Source organism: Lissotriton helveticus, chromosome 2_2 (genome assembly GCF_964261635.1).
Source record: "Lissotriton helveticus chromosome 2_2, aLisHel1.1, whole genome shotgun sequence".
Lineage (NCBI taxonomy): Eukaryota > Metazoa > Chordata > Amphibia > Caudata > Salamandridae > Lissotriton > Lissotriton helveticus.
The window spans coordinates 426,250,091-426,273,076 of NC_136060.1; the positions used below are offsets into that span (position 1 = coordinate 426,250,091).

Genomic DNA, 22,986 nt, shown 5'->3' on the forward strand with positions numbered 1-22,986 from the left:
ATACTGAACTCCAAATCAGGATGGCTGGGGAGACTTCACTGGACAGGTGAGCCACTTAGACTCCAGCTGTGGGCATTGAGTACAGAGTGAGCAGGAGTTGTGGTTTCTGCTGGATCCAGAGTCCATGTAGTTGGATGCTTCTGGACAGGGCCGCTGTCCTCGGGAGATCTGGTCTTTGTTGAAGATCAGGCAGTCTTCCACTAGATTCTGGGAGTCGCCTTCTTTGCAGAGTCTTTACAACAGGAGACAGGCCAGTTGGGCTGGGGCCAAGTCAGTAGTCTTCTTTGGGCTTTGTTGCATGGCCTCATCTTTGTCCTTCATAGGTTGCAGGAATCTAGTTTCAAGGTCTGTAGGAGCCACCTAAATACTAGATTTAGGGGTGTTTTGGGGTAGTAGCAGGTAGTGTCAATGTGCACCTTCCTTGTGGTATCTACACCCGCTATTATGCCATCCTCCTGTGGGAGCGGGGCATAGACCAAGCCCTGATTGGAGGAGTCCCCTCATCTTTAGGATTGAGGCTGACTGAAAAGTGTGTTTAACTGCAACTCCTCCACCTGAAGGGTGGAGTTGGCAAAGGTGGCCCCATCTTCTAGTCTTTTTCAGTTTTCCCAGCCGGTTCTCCTGCCCAAAGGGGGGGTGTAAACTGGGGGCTGCCATCTGTTGCAAGCAGAAAAGTACTTTGTGTTTTTTAGTTTAGTGTATTTTTTACACATTTCTTCTTGCAAAACTGGATTTGATAAGCATTATAGTGCAGTTACATATTTACTCACATCAGTCTTCAACTAAGCATTAATCTATCACAACGAAAGCGTGATTCTTTGAGAGCTAAGGTGTCAACATGACCAAATAGTCCCAGCTGCTGTTGTTCCAGGTGGCCCCTCATTCATTGCATGGGGACCAGAATAATTCACCATCCTGCTACCAGTTGTTAGGTGTGACAAACTAGTCCTCTTAAGCACCCTCTATGTAATTAGAAAAATAATAAAAGATTTTGCAGACCTCAAAAGCTGCCTGGAGCCAGACCTAAAAACTAGTTTGTATTTATTTACAGCTGTCATAGCTGTTAAACTAGTAATTGACAACATACAATAACATGATATTTGGCATAGGTCAATCAATCAATCCGTCATTTGTTAAGCGCACTACATACCCGTGAGGGTCTCAAGGCGCTGGGGGGCAAGGGGGGGGGGAGGTGGGGGCCGCTACTGATCGAACGGCCAGGTCTTTAGTGTCCTCCTGAAGGTCAGCAGGTCTTGGGTCTGTCGTAGGCTCAGTGGGAGGGTGTTCCATGTCTTGGCAGCGAGGTGGGAGAAGGAACTCCCCCGGTGGTGGTTCTTCGGATGCGCGGGACGGTGGCGAGTGAGAGGTCGGCGGAACGTAGCTGGCGGTTGGGGGTGTAGAAGGAGAGCTGTCTGTTGAGGTAGGCTGGGCTGGTCTTGTGGAGTGCCTTGTGTGCGTGGATGAGGAGCTTGAAGGGTATCCTCTTGTTGATGGTGATCAAAAATGTGTTACTAAATATACACATCTCATCTCCTTCTTTAAAAGTTCACGACACTCGGTATACATTTTTGAATAAACAGTCATTTCAATGCCATGTACATCAAATCTACCTGTACCTCTTTGACTGATGTAGTAAAAGAAACCCACATTTCTGTTGAAACAACCAGAATTTAATCATTTAGTATCGGGCTAATTAAAGTACAGTCTGAGTAACTGCCTGAGATAATAAATTCCATTGATTACCTCTTGTAGAGTAGAGATAAAAGGAGTTTAGTTCATTTGAACTTAATTACTACATATTCATCTTCAGAGACTGAAGCAAATGGAACATTGAGAAGCCAGATGGCTAGATTTAAGGAGCAAAGCAAACACAAGGAGATAAATGGAGCGTTGAAACTTTTTAGACTCTCACCCCTGGTCACAGATCTGGGTTGAATCTATCATCGTTCTTTAGCTCACATCGTCACCCCAGTTCAGACCCAGCCATATGCAAATTAGTCTTCGCCCTGTGCCTCATGGGAACAGTCCAGCCCGAACTGCTAAGCCAGGTCCTCCCTGAACTGGAAACGAGCATCATGAGATCGGTTTCGGGGAAACACCCCTCATCAGCCAGGATAGCTTGAATCCAGTGGCAAACTGAGCAAGGGACCCACATCAGCAGTCCCTAAATATGCAATCTGAGTAGACTATGTGCTTGCTTGCAGATCTCCAAGGACGTATTACATGTAATTGGGTATAAAGCTAAAAAGTATTCATTTTGTGTTTTACAAAGTGCTTTATAAAATGAAAGGCGACCCAATGCTAAAGGCAGATGAGCAGCGAAGAAGCATATTACAGCATGATCCTTGTGAGAGCAAAGGAGCAAACAATGAGAGGTTCGGGAAACAATGGAGAATGGCAATGAGAGACTGAAAGGGAATGGAGGAGTAGATACATTGGCAAAAAGAAAAACTACAATTGTAATATGTAGTGACATAAAAGTTAGAGAAGAATGAAAAAATAAATGTAAATATAGTGGCAATAGAAAAGAAGTGAGCGAGAAGCAATACATTTAAATAAAGCTAGAATGTGTGTGTGTGTGTGAGTAAAAGTTGAGAAGAAGGATTGAAAACCAAAGAATAACACATGAAAATACTGTAGAAATGTTTTTGTCGACGAAGCAATTGGTTGCAGTTAGTGGGAAGGGGTTTATTGAAGTGAAATCATGGTGTGTGTGCGCATGAAAAAGGAGGCGCGGGTTACAAAATAGAAGGCAGTGACTATTCAGTGGAGGATTAAACTTTACATGCCAAAGAACAATTAGAAGCTGTGAGAGGGAAGCAATTTATTTAAATGTATTTAAATAAAACATGGATTTGCAGGTGAATAAAAGTTTCGGGTGAGCAGGGGACGGAGTCAAAAGATAAGTTAAAGAAATGACAGTTGAAGTAAGTGTGACAAAAAAAAGCATTTCGGAGCAGTGAGTGGAAAGCAATTTCTTTAAATAAATTCAACGGTGATGTGCGGGCAAGTTAAAGTTAAATAAAACAGGGATGTTCAGTTCCCTGAAACTTGTGTGGGAACGGAATAGAAGAAAATAAAATATTGTGGAAGTCTGTTTGGAAGAAAAGCAAGTTGTCAGTTAATGGGAGGATCACAAGAGGTAATGTGCAGACAAGTGAAACTTATGCGAACGAGGATGGGGACGAAAGAAAAGTACATGCCATTACATTGGAGGTTTCCTGCCAAACATCGAAAATTGTAACGTTCAGGCGAATAAAAGTAAATAGGAGGGAGAGGAAACATAAAAAGTATGATTTGAGTGAGAAAGGGGGAGAACGGATGACATTTGTTTTGTTTTGAAGGTAGGATGTGATCCAGTCAAAAGCAGTTTAATCTATTCCGGCTTCGTAGAGTCTTTGTACTATTGTCATGGTCAACAATGTCAAAGGCAGTTGATGGGTCCAAGAGTAGCAGTGCAGCAACCCCGTTCCAGTCTGCTGTGTTCTTAAGGTCATCCCAGATTGCGATGAGGGCAGATTCTGTACCTCTTCCTGGACGGAATCCTGTATGAAAGTTGGAAACTATGGAGTTATCTTCAATGAATTGTGACATCTGGGCGAATGCTGCTCTTTCTAGAATTGTGCCCAGAAAACGTCCATTTGTAATCGGTCTGTAGTTGTTGGGGGTCAAGTGGGTCCTGGTTAGTTTTCCTTAATAATGGGTGTATGTATGACCTTTTTTTCTTAGGTCTTCTAGAAAGATTCCTATAGTTAAGGAATTATTGATGATTCTCAGTGTATTGTAGAGAGTCAAACAGAAGATTGACAAGTTGGGACTCAAATAGGAAGTCGCCAATGAGTGTCCGGAAAGCCAACCAACAGTAAGCAATAGATGGGCTGGAAGCCCTTCTATGTTCTTGGTAAGCCACAATGTGTCTTGCACCATACAGCGCATGAGATGCCCAAAATTCCTTGTCCTAAATATCATCTACTGTTTCAGCACAGAATGTTGAAATGATGAATTGTAACAAGTTGACTTGAAACATCCACGTCTTTTTTTTTTTTTGGGTGAATTGTTGAAATACGACCTAGTTTGAATCTGACATTTGTATGAGTAAAGAGAAGCATTTGACTGGCTAGGGTTTTTTTTTTTTACATGATTATAAAAAAAAGGTCAATTTTGAAATTGCAGTGCTGTGCCAAACTTTCCTTGCATTCAGAACTCAAAGAAATGAGGTACAGCACCAATGTTTGAATGGTGTTAAATCTTTTATTGTCTTATTGTGTTTGCTTTGTTCGCCCTAAGTGGCCAGGGTATGCCCAGACCTGGGTCCCTTGCTCGTTTTGCCACTGGATTTAAGCTAGCCTGCCCCAAAACTGGTCTGTCCCAGGATACTTGTTTCCAGTCAAGGGAGGACCTGGCCTGGCAGTTTGGGCTGGACTGTTCCCATGAGGAGCAGGGGCAAGACTGATTTGCATATGGCTGGGTCTGAACAGGGGTGGCGAAGTGCGCAGAAGAACGATGATGGATTCAAGTTTCAGCACTCCGCCCATCATGATGTTTGCTAACTCTTTTATTATGTCATTGGTGTTCAGTAAAATTTATTATCCTTTATAATTATGTAGTTTTTTCGCGTATCTTTTCATAATGGTCAATGGTCCACATTTAATAGCCGCCCTTTTAATAGCTTTACGTGGATTCAATAGTTAGTACTGGTAACAGCGTAACTGATTGAAGATTAGGATTAAATGTTTTTCCATTCAAAGCCCTTGTCTGAAATCTCACATCGTCTCCATTTCTTCTTTATTATTCACAGCTTGATGTTGCTATTGATGGAGCAGATGAAGTGGACTCAGACCTCAATCTTATAAAGGGTGGTGGGTAAGGGACTAAACATGTTTTATATGTTGTTAGTCGAGTTTCAAGATTTTATTATATCAACAATATTTTAATACGCTTTTTTGTTGGTATCTCATTCCTTACTATGCATTCATCAGTTATCAAGCTAGAAATGATTTATATATACATTTGTTGAGTAGAATAAGAGAACCTTGCAGCTGACCTAAGAATATAAACTGTGATGGAAGAAAATCCAAGAGGCTGTTTGTTTTTTGTGCCCATATTTGTGTCTGCTGTAGGTCTGCTTTGGATAAAATGTTTCCTGTGGGAATATGTACATTTGCCATCATTTAAGTTCTTAACTGTGGGGCGAATTCCGCCACGGTGACGGAGATTTAATCAGTGGGCAGGGCTGCGTTGGCCAACGGACGTGCGCAGCACTAGCGAGGTATGCTCGTGACGGCCGGTGGCCGACGCGCACAGAACGGGTTAAAAGTACAGCAGAGGGGGTGTTCCTTTAATTTACGATTGATAATCTAACTGAACCATTCTTGCCCATGAACATATGGTTAAATAGATCTGACTGGCGCTGCCAACTGCATTCTCCAGACTGTCGTACATCTTTTAAACGCGTTGCTACTTCATTTAGTTTAGACTGATAAGCCCAAAGAATTTGCATCTCAACTGGTCGTTTTAGCACTCCTTAAATTTCCCAACCCTTCTTATTGCATTATTTCCGCATCCCCATTAGAGCCTATATATACATTAACTTCGCAATATTTTGGTACTGGATTAATAAATATATATTTTTGTTTATAACTATTTGCCCTCTGAGTAATAGGTGTAGTAGGTGGTGAGTACTAAATTGCTGTGTAGCAAGTATGGATGCAGTCTGTAATTCAGCCCAAGTGGCTACAGTAGTGAGCAGAGACTGCTGGTGAAGCCGAAAACAGGCTTTGACAGCACGGGCCAAAGGCGATCGATCCCCTCTTGCCATTGAGAGAAAGCACAGGATAGTGTAACATGCCTGCTCACCCCTCAGTTGAGCGGGTGTAGCTGCTTTGCAGCTAAGAAGCATAAGAAAAAGCAATTACCATATTTTATGCGGCCTCTGTGCAGGAGATGTAGGGGGTTAAATATGTGTGAGGCAGTGGGGTAACAATTGGGGATTACACAGAGGCCCAGATTACTAACTAGTTCAAGGGCTGTTCATCGCACCTGATAGATAAGTGCCATGGAGTAGTTTATTTATAGGGTGTGATAAATCGCTCCGGTTACTAGTTGATGGGGAATGACGTGGATTTTGGTGCTTTAATGCATTTTACAGTAAATACCGTATGATTCCCCCACCCCCATTACATTTTGATAGGTTTAACCTGACAAAATTTAACGAAGGTTGAGGTATTTAATGCATCTGATAATTAACAAATGCATTAAATAACACTCGCGTTGCAATTCTGATCCCTGTGCAAACCGGTTTATGCAGGGGTCGGAAATTCATGACCCACTCATAAGTGTGCGTGGTGTGTATGAGATGCTTGTGGGTAGTTGTTCACCCCATTTAAATTGTATAACATTTTTTTTAAAGTGCTTTTCTGTCATGTTAAACATATTTTGAGTAGCTGGCCAAGCCCAGGCACCAGGGCCACATACAGTAGTTCACTTTGCAGCTAGCACTTGGATGGCCTTTATGTCAAGCACGCTGTCTAGAAATCCTAGGTGACCAGCCAGTGCATTACAATCTGGATATGGAGTGATGTGTTCAGAACGACGAGTACTTATAACCTGGCTGCTTTTAGCATGGTGAGTATATATTTTACTGTCATGATGGCATTTTCTTAATGCAGCAATGACCCAATCTGTGTCTGTACCGTTGTGTTGAGGCCATGAGGTGGTATATTGAATAATTTTGGTAAGAATAGCTCAAGAAGGTATTGTTTTTTTTCTCTCCAGTGAAATGTGGCGATGCCCAAACATGCTGATGTAGTTTTTTGTGCTAAGTTAGTATCAGAAGTTGCTGTCACGGCATAGTCTATCAATCAAGAGGTATTTGTATAGTGCTACTTCTCCCCCGCATGGGTATCCAGGCACTTGCTGCCTGCCTCATTTGAAAAGCCATGTCTTGAGTCGCTTCTTGAAAACGGTGAGTGATGGTGTCGTGCGATGGTGTAGTGGGAGGGTCTTCCAGGCTTTGGCGGGAAGATGGGTGAAAGATCTTCTTCCGGTGTGGCTGCGACTTATGTGTGGGGTTTCTGCGAGGGCGAGTGCGGAACTGAAGTTTCTGGACCTCTTGGGATTTAAGCTATTTTTTTTTTTACTGTGAGTGGCCAATTTCTGTCTTCAGAGAAGGGTGTTAAAGACATGTTTTACCCTGGAATATTCTTTGGAGTGGTTAGTGATGTAAGCTGAGACTGTATGAGGATTTCGTTTTGTTGTCCTACTTTTTCTTTCCTATACAAGCTTCTGTTAAGGAGGCATTTTTGAGTGCTCAAATTGTGTCCTGGCTACTTGGTACAGAATTTGTGATCTGCTAACGATGCACACAATGTTTCAAGCAGCTTATGCAAAGGGAAAAGTAGTTGTCATTCCTCTCCTGAATACTTAGTAGTGTTTGAAGGACTCTGTCAAAAGTTAGGACTGTCCAAAGCTCTCCTTTGGAGTTGTACAGGCACTAATTCACTCTTCTACCATTCTGTCACTGGTAGATTTCCGCCCGCCACGGGATCCAGATAGAAGGCATCTCACCCTGAAGGAAGGGTTGACCTGATTCTGTCTGTCTCTCTGTAGCTTGTTTGAGGTGGCAGGAGCTTCCTGAACCATCCACTACTGAGAGTGCATACTGTTCCAAAGTTTTAGCTGTCAAGAAAGATAAAGATCCATCCCTGACAGTGTTTAATTTTGGGTGCCTTAAGCTAAAAATGACTGGAGGAACAACGCGTTGCAAAGGTGTATTCCAGGAGAATTTTGGATGTGAGAAAAGAGGGCGTCGGGATTGAAGAGTCTTATGACCACTTTTGAAAGCAACACTCGTCTAAGCAGAAGACATTTAACACTTGTCCAGTGAAGAAGACTAAGAATGAGTGTGGCAGTGGTGTTCTGGATGGTATGAATGAACCCAATTCCAGTGTTCAATACAGGATATGACTTATTTATTTATTTATTTATAAAGTTTTATATAGCGCAAACAAGATCCTGAAGGATATCAGAGCGCTTTACAAAGAATGGAAGGAAGGACATACATCCTATATCAAACATCAAGTAAGAATACAATGCAGGAATAATCACATAATCCCCAGGCAAATGAATCGGGGAGAGTAGTGCAATAAACCGGTACATAGCAGGCTCCAAAGGGGGGCAAACCGTGCGGGAAAAGCATAGATCCAATATCGACATCAAGTAGGAAAACACATGAATAATCGCTTGATTCCTAGACAAATGAATCCATGAGAGAGATACAATAAGCAGGAAAATAGCAGGCTACGAGGGGGGCACACAATACGGTACAGAAGAGCAGCATCACAAGAAGGTACAATAAATGTAGGATCAATGATTTCGATGTGGAAAAACAGGGGCCCCTGCCTTAAAGGATAAACCCTAGCAAGGAAATTACACTTGTTTAGAAAACGAGAAGTTAGCACCGGGTTATGTGCACATATTTACATCATACTAGTGAACGCTAAAAAAATAAAGTCAATGCCTAGGTGAATTTAATAGGAAAATATTTTTCTTTTATTTTAATTATAAACTGTATTCCCATATTTGAATCAATTAGTATCTGATTGGAAGGTTATTTACATGTGTATGATACAGTTAGTGCTTTACAATTCAAAAACAATTTACAGATAAACTATTTCAAATAATACAGAATTAATTCCCCTTCTCAATGATTTCGAGCAGGTGATCCTAGCCCAAATTAAGGTAAATATGTGTTCATTAGGAATGTTGGCTTCCAGTTTGAAAGCAGTCGTTGAAGAGATTCTGCGAACTTCCGGTGGGAGAGCGTTCCATATCCTTGGGGCAGCGCCAGAGAAGGCTCGGAGACAGGTTCTCTTTTTCCTAAGGATGGGTGGTTTCAGGAGGAGAGGAGAGTGATGGCGCTTCGAAAGGCTCTCCCCCCACAAGATAATTCAAGCTTTTGCACAACATTTTACACTTTGCAGTATTCTACAAGCAGCAGTGGAAGAATTTTCCTCCATTATTTCATGGCCAGAAAACAGGAGGCACATTCACTAATCTGGACTCAAAGAAGTCACTGGCCTGCAGTCCTCGAAAGTATCATGCATTTGCGTGGTTGTGGTTCACGTCTGATTAATCACAGCCCGGGGATAGTGTCAACCTGTTTTTGCAGCTGTTTTATTCATTTGAATTTAGTCCCCTATGAAATGTGCTAGAAATGGTAAAACGGCAAGCCACCTGCATATTTTGTAGAAAGCATGTCTTTTAATTTTTTTTTTTTTTTTTTATATTTTAAGGTTTACCTCCAATAGCAACCTCTTATTCCTAGATGGAACTTGAGTACACTCCATATTTTCTCTATATATTTCATCACTTGGGTTAGTGTGTGGAAAATTTTAGTTCCCAGATTTTCTTAAAATTAAAAGTCTGGTTTCTGACTTATATTTCCTACATGATTTATTCAAGTATCACAAATGAAGAGTATTTATTACAAAGACAGTGAATGGGCAGTGTGATACACAATATGATAACCACTTTTTATTTAACAAAGGGGTAGAAGTAGCATATTGTTGATATACGCACTGGGATCCTTATGGTTCTGGGGCGGACTCTGCACAGGAACTACGTCGTATGCAGGGAGGTGTTAGGGTGTGGTTAATGTTGAATATGAGAAAATGAGCAGTGTGTGAATGTATGCTGAGGAATAAAGAAGTGTTTAACTACAGCTGCCATGTGGTGTGCTTTATCCCCAAGCTCCAGGGCCGGGGAAGACGCTACACTCCGCCTGTGCCTTCAGATTTGTTTGTCTCCTCCTCCCAGCTGCATGCTCCGCCCATTCCTTGTGTGCACTTTACTGTGTCCAGTCCTGGCAGTGTAGCTTGCAATAGGCAGTAAGTCTGCACCTGAGAGACCGTAGTTACTGCTTCCCCGGCACCAGCACAGGGTGAGGAACTCTTGTGATCTCTTTAACAAGAAAGTGATCAATTAATTTGGTCTGCCGTAGCGGAAAAGGTGCTGTCTTATTGAACACCTTCTGCCAGTCCTGAACATGGCTTTTTGCCAGTATATTTCTGCACAGTGTGTCCTAAAACTACTAGTACCAGAATGCATCATACTATTGGTTATATAACCAGAACTGGCAGAAGGTGTCTCAGCACAAGATATCGTTTGACCATTATAGAGTATGAATGTAGCGTGTTCATTCCAATGTTATTGAGTCAACAAGTAAAGAACAGACCATAAAACAAGGAAATCTCATTAGCTGGCAAGTGATGGAAAGCGGCCAAATGCTGGAATCAGCTCCCAGATCATATCCACCTCGAGGCCAATCATCTCTCTTTCCGCAAACAGCTGAAGACTGCTGTTCTTGGTAACTTTCTGATCTCTTGATAGTTTGATAGCTTTAGCTATAGCGCTGGGAGGCCTTTGGTAGACATGCGCTCTACAAGTGTCTATTCAATTCAATTCAGTATTAAGATCTGGAGGGAAAACTGCCATTCTTGGATAACTTCCAGGCAAGAAAGTTAAAACAACATTTGAACACTTTAGGATTAAAGGTATATACCAGGCCTGCACCTAAAAGCATTTAATTGACAAATGTGTATGTCTGCGCTTAGTTTACTGAAGTATTTGTTTAAAAAGAAAAGGGGACAAAACAAATTGTCCTTGCTTATCATAACCAGGATGAGTAAATTAATTAAGTAATTTAATTAAGCAATCACACTAAGCTTTACAATTCTAAAACAGAGACCTCCAGCCGCCGCCTGCCCGGCTTATCTCCACAACAGCAATGGTCATTTTACCTTTTAGGTTTCAAAAGTAGTATCCTACCCTTTTGTATGGCAAGACTGTCATCGTTACCAGAGCAGTGTGAAGTTTAAAGGCCTGCGAGGAGGGGCAGCGTTAATTTTTTTACCCCTATATTATTTTTGTATGGGAGAGATGATGATGATGATAGTAGGCGGCCTTTGTGGAATTATTGCTGGCAGGAGGGCTGGTATTGTGAGAGACCACCAAGGTGTCACTTTGTGCTGCTAGGGACTCTTCCTGCTGCTGCTGGTGGGGTCATACCACTTGCAAAGGATCTCTGATAAATGCCTAAGTGAAAGTTCCTGCTACTGGTGCAGGAAATGTATCTGCTTGGGCCATTGTGCAAGCAAGTTTGTTACTCAAAATATCACGTGTCGGACCTGGAAATGCCACCCATTACCGCACAGCAAACGTTGAAGAGTTACAGATACTGATACTGGAACCTTGGGGCCCTTCACCCTGAGCCACTGCCTCACTAGATTAAGGTTCAAATGAAAGCGTATGGTTAAAGGTTATGTATAGTTTTAGTTTTAGTTTGGAGTGTGCAGTTGTCTCATCTGTCAGATTTGTTATCAACGAAGAGCAATGGGGACATTTGCTTACTTTCGATACAATGTATTAACCCCTCCCCTGCTGATGACGGAACCGCTCCGTCATCAGCCGCGGTCGCGCTGTGCTGATGACGGAGCGGTTCCGTCATGGCCCGCTCGGCACGCCTGCGCGGCGCGGATTCCGCGACTGCGCTGAGCGTTCTATTGAGCGGGGCGGGCCATGACGGAACCGCTCCGTCATAAGCACAGCGCAACCGACGCTGGTGACGGAGCGGTTCCGTCACCAGCATGCGCCCGCCGCTCTTCCGCCCCGCCCCCTTAGCACTGCGGCAAAATAGCCGCCGCAATGAAGGGGTTAAGTCTCTGTAAGAGAGATTTTACCACAGTTGTTACTGTATACTGTATTACTGTAGTTAACCAGCAGAGGGCACCATTAAACCATATATGCTTATTTTGTGTAAGCTTGCGTGTAGAAAAAAATCAGCCACAACTATCCAGGCTATAAAAACAATATAAATGCATCTTGTAGGAAGGCGGCTTGTTTTGTAGTGTACCAAAAGGAGGCGCACTATGTAGAAAGTCCAGACGACCCTTATTGGCTCACAGGGTTTAAATGAACAATCCCAAATGCTCTCTTTTGTGGTTGTGTGTGCGAGCAGTTTAGTCTTATCAGAGGGTAGTGTTAAGAATTTGTTGTACACAGTCAATAAATGAAACACACACTCAAAAAGAAACTTGCGACCAATTTCTAAAAATTACATATTTTTTTTATATAATTTTAGACACCAAGATATTCGTAATCAACAGGTCCGTTTCAACAATTAGGCCGGACTAGGCAGCAAAAGGGGGAGGGCGGCAAAAAACATGAGTTTGTGCTGACCCTAACCAACATTTCACAAGGCTGGTTCATTTGTAACCAACCACGCTTGTAGCCTGTGCTCGGTAGAGAAAGCGCTTCTGAAAAACATAACGTAGTTGACAACAACTTAAAAAGGGGCGACACAGGCTGCAGGCACCTAAACGTTGCACGGTTGTTTGCGAGCCTTTTATTTGATAGAGTTGTTGTGTTTTTTGTACAGTGTCTGTCAGTCAATAAGCTGTTTATGTATATAGACAAACGGAGATGCCTTTCGAACCATTGAAAACCAATATATCTAAAGGACAAAACTTAATTTTTTGCCTATAGCTAAATAAGTTATCCCTTTTATATGCAGAGAATTAGAACTGTACTAAAAGTTATGTGTTCACGAGCGAGAAAAGATGCCAGGGTTGATAACTATTAAAAGTCCATTTTAGATGTACTTACTAATTTTCCGAGTAGTATGATTATGTGTATATACTTGTTGCTGTTTTGTGTACAATGGCAAGTTTTGTCATGATTTAAGAACGTTTTGTACAGCACTGGCAGGTGGCGAGGTTTCGTATTCCAAGATAAACCCTTTCTTTCGGAGCATGTAGGCCATTTGTCGCAGCTTGGAGTCCTATGGACTAGATTTCAGACTAGGTCACACAGACTGAAGCGTTTCCTTCAAATTCGGGAGCAAAGACAAGTCTTACATTAACCATCTGCCTACTTTGCCTGATGCATTGCCAGAAGAAAAAACATGCAGAAGTGGAAAATTATGAGACGTTAGTGCACACTAGAAATGTAATGCGTTACACATCAGAAAAATAGGCTTTTTTTATTTGTTTACAGTCTTTGGCGAGGCCCAGTAAACTATGGCATTGTGCATGCTGGCTGCGCAAGAGAGATTTATATATAGGAACAGGTTTAAGTGAAATATAAACAGAACTATGCGAGATGACAACATGAAATACTAAACCCATAGATGAGATCTGGGGTGGTGTCATGAAGGCGTGCGTTCCCGCAGGGTACTGATGTCTTCCTGTGTATGAGACACACTTTCTAGAGCACATACAGTAAACTTGGGTTGTTTCAGGTTTAGAACATGTGCTGCAGAGAGCACCACTTGATAATAGTGGGAGGTGACTGCCTGTCATTCTAGTTATGTTGCTTGCTGCACATCCTCCGAGAAATTCCGAGTTAAGTGTTTGTACTTTTTTTTTTTTTTTTTTTGCTGTTCATATACCGCAAACTCGACCGGAAGTTATCAGTGCACTTTACAGGAGCACCAGTTGCATTACAAATATATAGACGTACACATTAATTTTTGTTCTGTTCTAGACACGGGGAGATTAAGTGATTTGCCCAGAATCACAGGATGATAAAGCCTCCCGCCAGACTTCAACCTGGCCCCCAGCTTAACAATAAATTCACCTAAAAACAAACACACATCTGTGCCCTACACAAACACGCACAAATGTCATAGGGCCCTGTATTCGTAGGTCAATGATTGCCCATTCAATAAAATAAAGTGCATTCCAGTAATTGTGGGTGAATCCGGTACACTATATCTGGGCTTTGTCACTTGCTTATCAACATGCATAGAACCAAACTGATGTTCCTTGGCACCCACGAGCCTCATTTGTCAATTAGTTCTTCTAGCCTGGATTACAGGGGGAGAGAGTGATGGTAGTAAAAGGGAGGGGGCGGCCTTTTTCAATTCTAGCCTAGGGTGGCAAAACACCTAGAAACGTTGGTAAGTACTTTATACTTCATCAAATTTTACAGTAAAAAGAGTAGAAAACAGCTGTCAGATTTGAGGCAATAATGTTATCCTATGGGAGACACATTTACTGTATAGTTACAGTTACATATGACTTGCAGAACTGTTCTTCTGGACTTGAGGTAAGTAGGGGCCAAGGTCCACAAAAGCACAAACAGATCAAGTTTACCTGTCCTGGGGTGTCTGGGTGCAGAGGTGCTTTTTGCAGTGGAAGCCTTGACCCTGCAAAAGCTGCAAGCAGAGGGTGGGGGACCAGTCCGGTAGAGCTCAAATGGGAGGTGGGGGGGGGGGGGCACCGAGACACCGTCTGTTTACGTGAATCTGGGCTGGAGAGCTCGAGTGCAAAGGTGTTTTGTCCAGCAGGTTGGTGAGTTAGAGATTCTCACGGTTCCTGGTGTTCCTAGCTCCAGTACCCTAGGTATTGGTGCAGGGCGGCGCCTGGGGGTCCCGGCATCTCCAAATTCAGTTGGGAGACTAATCTGACCCCTGGAGAACGAATATCTTTTGCTGGTGTGCTGTTCCCTCACTGGTTCCGGGGGTTGTCAGAGTGCTGGACCGGGCAGCTGCAGTCGGTGCTTGCTTGTGCAAGGAAGTGGCTCCTTCACTCCAAGGGAGATGCTGGTGGGTCGTGGAAATGCTGGGCAGACCTCCAAGAGTTTGGGGAGACTGCTTCTGGACAAATTGGTGTCATTTATTGGCGGGAGAGCAGCAGTCAGGCAGGGTTTTGCAACAAGGAAGATGCTGGTCCACAGTTTTCACGTCTCTGGCCGTTCTTAGTCCTTCTTCAGGCAGACGAATCTTGAGTTCCTGGTGGGAGGGGTCACCTAAATACTGGTGCCAAATGGGCCTCAGGGCAGGGGGTGACATCTCCCAGGTCTAGCCCGGGGTGCATCTCAAAGGCCCCAGGATCTTTGAAGCCCCTGGCCTCGGTATGCTAAATCACTAGCCATCCTGCTGGAGGAGTATGAACACCGTCCTCCGGAGCAGGCATTGTTTCTGACCAGAGAGCACGGCCTCCCACCTGCAAGGGGGTCAGAAGTGTTTAGATAGAAAACAAACGTTTACATGCTACTTTAACGTATTGGGTCCAGAATGGGAATGGCGCTAGCATGATTAAATCTTAACACATGCTGTTCGTAAATCATTGACTTCACGATAATTTTTTAGCTATGTTTTTGACTAGCCCGCTTTTAGGTTTAATGTCAGTTTGTTGAGTTTCCACACGAGGGTTGCAAAGAGTATGGCTTTTACAACTTCTAATTCAGCACACTAGGAATTATTTCGACTCGTTTGGTCGTGTTTTTCTTTACATTATGATGTATGACATAGCACAATATATGTGGGTAATTAACATGGTCCTGTATGTTTCCTTTACAGACCCCTGAAGAAGGGTCGTTTGATTTTGACCCGAAATGCATTGTGTTTACGAAGGATTGGGAATAACAATCCATGATGAAAAAAATCATTAAATCATAAGATGCACATTATGAACATGTGAATAATGAAAATAAATATTTGAATCATCGGAAAAATGATACATTAATTTGTGACTATTATTGATTTTGAAACTTGAAGGAACGAGAGGTTCCTCTTGCTACGGAGTGCACATCTTTGTGAGAATTGGTCCTTCTCACTCCATGTTTTTGTTGTCTCAAGGCACGGATTGACGACGTGTAACAGATGTAGCGCCAACCAAAACATTTGATTAACTGTACTGCAAGCATCATACCTTAGAGTGCACTGGGATAACACAGATTGGATTTTTTAAGATAGGCCAGATGAACCCCTATCAGAAAACACAATCTGGATCGTATCTTAACTTCTGACTTTCCTCCAGTTTCCAACCTACTATGGTTTGGCAAAGATGGGGGAAAAAAAAGAATACCAAATCAACTAAAGTCTATCATATCCGAAGAACACGTTTTGGCCAATTACCAGACTACCAATGTCAGACCTGTCCTCTGCATTGAAACAGCAATATTAAAGGTGCTAGATGAGGTACACCGTATCCAAGACAAAAACAACTCGCCCTTAATCATCCTGTTAGACCATTTGGCAGCCTTGGATACAGTTGACTACAAAAGGTTTCTACAAATAGTTGAATACCACCTTGGATTTTTTAGACCAGGTATTAGATTGGTTCAACGAATTCCTAACTGACTATTGCCAACGTGAGATGTGGGAATCCACAAGATCAATCCTTGCACCTTAAAACCTGATCGTTACTCTGGTATTACCCTTGTCCATTATGCAAATGCAGTGTAACTAAGAACTATCCTTCGAAATGGTCTATCCCTATTAAAATAATTGGATGCAACAAAGTTCTCCTAAACTCCCAGAAAACTTAATTTCTCCTCCTCTCAATGTCAACATAATCAGATTGGATGTGAAGCTGTGCTACACACAAAGCCGGGAGAATTTGCAGCCATAACTACTATGTTAGCCTAATCCTTCAGTTTCACACCTAATTTAGCCCTCACTCTGGTCTGTATATCAACGGATGGCGAGAGCCGAAAAGTTTCATTTCCACATATAAACAAATTCTCTCTGACTTATTAGAAACAGCTGCCCTTTTCCTTGTATCGAGATTTGATTTTGGAAATGCATTTTTAGAAGTTCACCTATCAACTGTACTGACCTCAGCTGCTATGTTAGTCCACTCTGCAAGTAAATTGGACAATATTACTCCGATCTGCATCAGCTGTCAATTACGACCAGAATCCAAAATGTGCTTTTCCTCATGGCCAGCCATGAATGTACGCTAATATCTCTTGCTGATCTTCTCACCATCTGGAGTGGCCATGGGGGTGTAAGAGGTCATAAAACCCTTCTACAAAAACCCTGATCACAACTACAACAGCACAAAGCAAATTCTATGGTGCATCCTCCTTAGTCTGCAGCGCTCTGACCTCTTATCTGAGAATTCTGACCACACTCACTACTTTCCAGAATCCAGTGAATACCCACCTCTTCAGACAATGTATATACTATCGTATTGCAGCAAGTCTCCAACTCAAAAACAAATCACAATCTTCCCAATATTTGTTATTGGATCTTGTTGGCTCCTCTGGCCATTAACTCTGACCTCGCTCATTCCTTCTTCCAGAAAGCCACAGGATCGCCTTTTGTACATCACCATATTCATTTTCACATAGACTCTGATATTTCACTTTTTATTATATTCACTGTTTGCGTTCTTGCTAGTGCTTCAACCTCACTTATCCGTCCATCACCACCTTTGTTTTTTCTTTGTTCGCCCTAAGTTGGCAGGGTATGCTCAGACGTGAGTCCCTTGCTCACTTTGCCACTGGAGTCAAGCAAGCCCGGCTGAAGACGGCTGTAATGCCAGAAACCGGTCCTGGGAAGCTTGAATCCGGTCCAGGGAAGACATCGATTGGCAGTTCGGGCTGGACTGTTCCCATGAGGCACAGGGTCAGACTGATTTGCATATGGCCATGTCTGAACTGGGGTGGCAGAGTGAGCTAAAGAACGGTGATGGATTAAACCCAGATCAGTTGACTGGGGGTGAGTGTTTGTATTGTCAACGCTCCGTCCATCACCACCTTTGGTTTTTCTTTGTTCGCCCTAAGTTGGCAGGGTATGCTCAGACGTGAGTCCCTTGCTCACTTTGCTCAGGTGTACCTTCAATGTTGAAATAAATGAAGAAAATGTGCCTGGGGGTGAAATATGAAGTAGAATGTGTCTCATGCATCGTTGTTTCATTGAAATCCCGGGAATTGCAGCAGGAAATTGGCACAGTGTACTGGATCTGAGGCACTTAGAGGGTGGTGGAGGCGAGTGGGTGCAAGGGGTAGAAAATTTGCTGCAGTGTCTAAATGAAAAGATGCTGTTAAAGAACTCCCACACGCGGCACCTCGCTGCCCCTAATGCCTGTGATCCAAGTGTAAAATCTCGTTGAACGTATTCCTTATTTCTTTTGTGCAGTTCCAGCCTAATTTGTTGAATTAAAAAGGTAGGTAACTTTCTTTTGTCTGGAGCCCCAATCCCTATCTGTATGACAATAAAGTTCTAGGTTGCCCTGCTATGTCATATCTATAAAGTGATACCGTATTCTGTTTTCCCTCGATTAACCGCTGCTTGTCCTTCATTCACTTTCTAGAGGTTGTCTGGCACAAGAGAAGATAGTCGCTGGCTGTGCAAAATCTTTCATCGTCATTGCTGACTTCAGGTAAAGTAATTGGATATGGGTATGGACCAAGCTATGTTCTGAGGAATGGAGCACTCGATCTTGTGTCCTCATTTCCACCTAAACGTTTAATTTTTCTCAGTTAATTTTATTTTGCGCCCCATCCAGCCGTACATCGTCACCAGGCATGCAAGGAAAGGTATGGCCACCTTCAACAGGCATTTCCAAACCTCAGAATCTATTCGTCAATTTAGATTTGAACGATAAATCTGTGGTAGCATCAACGGGTTGAGTGTAGATGTTAAATAAGGTGTGGCACAGCAAGGAGTCCTGAGAACACCATAATCGGTGTTATGGGCTGAGCATAAAAATGATAGGAGCGCAGGACCCGCTAAAATGAAAAAGGACCAAGTGATGGCGACACAGCAGATGCCTGCAATCTCTAAATGACCCGAACAGGCATGGTCCTTGGGTTCAGACACTGTGTGTAATTCTAACAAACCAGTTCAGTGACACATGTCTGACATAATCAGGTAAACCTTCCTGTACAAATTCTTTCTCATGACTTGGCTGAAAACTTACTTGAGTTTCTTCAAGAAGTTCAGATACTTTAGAATTCCAGTTGAAATCTGGCTCCCTTTTGCAGAGCATTCGGCACCTTTGGTAGTGGAGGGTAGGCTTGGTGATTCAGATGGATGGATAACACATTCTAATAATTTATCTCAGGTCCCAAATCTCTATCGCCTTGGTTAGCTACTTAAGTGTCTTGCAAATACTACATTTTCTTATATCAGTTGTTTTCTAATTTAGGAAGAGCCTGGATCCTAATAGAGAATGTTATATGGTATGAATTAATCACATAATATATTGTTTGCCTGTCGTGCACATGGAAGGAGAGAAGATCCTGCTAAGGCATGAATTGTCATATTTGAGCACCACAAATTCCATACTCTTTACATGAGGCTATGGCCAGGGTTTAAATGTACTCCTGGAGAGACATATATATTACATAGGTTTTGTGTGGGTTTATTTACTCCTAGTTGCCCAACATGATGCGTTTCGGCTACGGCTCTATCATTGTTCACATATAGAGGTGCTGTTTTGTATTACTATTTATAGTGTCTCCACAACCCTTGTCTACGTGAAAAATAACCTCATCCATTTTAAAACGTACTCTCTCATGTGTTATTATTCAGATCACATTAAAAACAGTTGCAGATGTTTACTCATCTACATTTGCTCTGTTAATTAGATTTAGCGAGCATTCCTTATCTGAGCGCATATTAACAAGGGTTGTTGAGACACTTGAAATCGCAACACAAAATGTCGCCTCTGCGAGCAATCTACAGACGCAGCTGATCTGTCACGGTGGGCAATGTGGAGTACGCAAACCTGCACAAGCTTATCTGAGTTCGGCTGACTCCGAACACCTTCATTCTGGAGCACTGAGGCTTCTGTGCCGGCATTGGGAAATGTATCTGAGAAAATGTCTTGCAGTAATAAAAACATGCACCAGTGGTATTTTATTGTACATTATCTAACATAGGAACCATTCTTCACACGGGGGGAATGAGGGGTTGAGCGTTCTAGGGGGCCACGTGGAGTTGGCTGTAAGGCTTCCAGCCGGTTTGTAACTTGTGTAATAGTTTTCATTGCGTGCAACACCAGGACCCCAAATCCCACCCTGACCAACTTTTTATATTTAGAGGGCATAGTAAAACTATCAAGGAATATGCAAGTTCCAAAGCAGCTTTTATTCCCAACCTTTGTGTGCTCATTGATGCATGTTAGGGACCTGTACTTGAGGACCAACTACTCCAGGCTCATCATTATTTAGATTGGTCAAGTTCCTGGTGCTGATGAATGCCGCAGACCCTACGGCTGCTTTAGGACAGAAACATGTCCACCACTTCCCTGTGACTCTTTGGATAATTACTTCCTGCAAGTCCCATTTAAAAAAAATAAAGAAAAAAAACTTCCCATCGAATCCACTACCAGCTAATAAATAATTAAACTACTGGCTATTGCCCAATCTATTATCACTTATATCCTTTGAAAATTAGATTTTTACAGGGGGTCATCCATTGGGCCTTTGTGATCCATGAACACATGATACAAGTTCTCCTAAAAGTGCTCTGCAAGCAGCCCATTGAGGGATGCAATTCTCACCCCCCAACAAGGAGCATGACCCAATCCATGCATCCTGAAAAAGGCCCCTCCATGTACATAAAAATAGCTTCTGACAATTCAATTAATTCGTAACGTCATGCCTTTTGTACGGTTGTCTAACATGGGACAGTGCTTACTCTTAAATATTTGCTGGCTCCATTTGTGATCTTGATGAAAATAAATATATCGCTTTAAACCACTGAATTCATGGTAAGCACTCACCGTTACCATAGTTGGCGACCAGTTTTATAATCTTGGGAGTCTGTGTCTCTGGGTTTTGGCACCAGGCTGGATAATCTTTGGAACTAGATTAAAATCAATCAAGGTTAGAAGGGAGTTCAAAATAAATATAGTCAAGTAACTCGTCCGAGATCTATTGTAACAAGATGCTTGTGTTGCTGGAGGAAATATTACACTTCTGGTGTTTACGTAAACATTAGTTAATATTTGTTTGTTACGTTATTTTCTTTAGTTTCAAATAGAACTCTAATACTATGGGAACCATCTGATGGCTTTCTGTAGAATGTTTGGACATTGGGACTGCATGTCAAGTTGTTAAAATAAGCATCTGTGGAGTTTGGTATGTTCTGCGGCGTGAAGGTGAGCAGGTATAGGACAGAGTGCACACTCAGTAACAGTTTTGTTGCTCAGGAAATTGTAACAGTTCTGCACACTTCCTGTAACTGAAGGTGGCCAGTTCCTCAGTAAGTTGTGAAAAGGTTGAGGTTTTAAGTTCCTGCTTTTGGACAGCTTAGTCAACTTAATTTGCAGATCAGCAGAGCATTGTATTTTTATGTTAGCCAAATTATTACATTTTCATAATTTCTGCCACTATCTGTGAATAAATGTAATACTAGAGATTTAAAGTGTAGTTCGAATCTAGTGTGCATAATTTGTAGACTATTTTTCTTACGTTAGGTTCATTTGAACTTCTGGTATTAGTACAAATGATTCTGAATTGTGCATTTTGGTTAAAGGAGCAATGGAAAGTGGAGGCACCCTGAGCTACATGACAATTTGCAAAGCATTTCTGTGACTGTAAACCCAATAGTCAAAGTATTTTTACCAAATAAAAGCGCTTTCATGGCCGTCTGTTTTTTCAAAGCGTGCGAACGGCCTTAACAAGAGCATGACATCTAATTTCTCGTGTGCTTTAAACTTCTGTAAAAGGGACTGCTGTGGGTGTTGCAATTTACGTTGTGAAATCGTCATGCTCCTTATCTGAACAGGCAGTACTTTTGGTGTAGTTCAAGACCGCTTCCTGAAATACGGTGATATGTGCCCAATCAGTAGCTGGATACAACCTAAGAATGTACTTTACAACTGAAAAACCTTTACCTGTCCCATAAAAATGAAACCACAATTACATTTTTGTTTTCTTTTTCCAGGAAAGATTCCAAGAATTTTGGAGAACAGTGGAAGAAAGGCATTCCAATTGAAGTCATTCCAATGGCCTACGTGCCAGTGTCCAAAGCTCTGGCCAGCAGGTTTGGAGGAGTCGCTGAACTAAGAATGGCCGTTAGTAAAGCTGTAAGTACATTGCGTCGCTTGGGCTTGCATGACACACTCGGAGAATGATTGTGGTATTGGCAGTAAGCCGATGTCCTCTTTCATCGCAGGTTAATGTAATATAAAGGGAGCGAAGGGAACAAATCCATGTTACATGTTTGTGTACGAATGTGCGTTGCCATTTAGGTTGTACGTTCTAGCGTCACATCTTTTGGGGTACGTCCCAGACTGCATGGATTGTTTGGCAGTTGGCATCTGGAGCGACTGCTGACAGGAACGTTTTCTGCTGGCTCTTCACGCAATCTGAATAAATTGGAGTTTTAAACTAAACGCTGTCATGCTGTGATTCTTTGGACACAATATAATTTGGTGACAATCCTGAGATCTGAACCCAAAGAGTAAAGAAGTGCATAGAAACAAAACCTTGAGGTCTGTCGCTACTACCTGCCTGGTGGCTGAGGTACAGGAGAGGTCTGTCGGGCAGGGTCAATGAGTGCGGGAAGGATGGGGTGGAGATCGAAAGAAAGAACTGGGACAGTTCACACATGCATGTGGTGCACAGCGTGACATTAGCTTTCTGGGTCTGTCCTTCCCTCGAGTTGGTTGAAACAGACAACCGGATTGGCAGCAGAGATGATCTTATTCCTTCACAATGTGTCCCATTGGTTGCGTGAGTGGCAGAACGTGTCGGCCATTTCACAAAGGTCGTTGGACAACAGAGAGATTGTTTCTACAGTGTTATGGAATAGCAATTTGAAGCACATACGAGGCTGCATTATGCTGTGAAAACATAAATGGAAAACAAAATAATTGACTAACACGTGAAGACTTTCTTAGGTGAGCGCATTTTCAATTATAACAGACAAGTTTTAGAAAAAGAACTAGATAGGAAAAGCTGCTTCTAAGTGATTAAAGAGAGAATTTTTGTGAGACACCTTTTTCCACTGCTCAAAATCCAGTGGCTGTCTAGTTCCAAATGCTAATTTACTAATCTAATATTTGCTTGAGCCATGTGTTTCCAGAATGTAATAGAGCCTATGGTACAGGACATGGCTACTTAATAGACCTAAATGGCACCAGGTTTGACCCTGCCATGAAAAAGGCGTTGTATAATTGTCCTGGCACACTAGGCCAGAGGATATTTGATCACCTAACTGATTATCCCATCAGCTCCTGT

The 22,986-nt window shown here is 42.4% G+C and overlaps 1 protein-coding gene across 1 annotated transcript in view; it reads left to right on the forward strand.

The window, feature by feature from the left end:
• Positions 1-22,986, forward strand: part of RPIA (ribose 5-phosphate isomerase A) — an 86,474-nt gene that overhangs the window by 49,880 nt on the left and 13,608 nt on the right. The window contains exons 5-7 of the mRNA XM_078679029.1: positions 4,799-4,863; positions 18,105-18,173; positions 21,689-21,830. Coding sequence (XP_078535155.1) covers positions 4,799-4,863; positions 18,105-18,173; positions 21,689-21,830 — 276 coding nt within the window. The remainder of the gene's footprint in view (positions 1-4,798; positions 4,864-18,104; positions 18,174-21,688; positions 21,831-22,986) is intronic.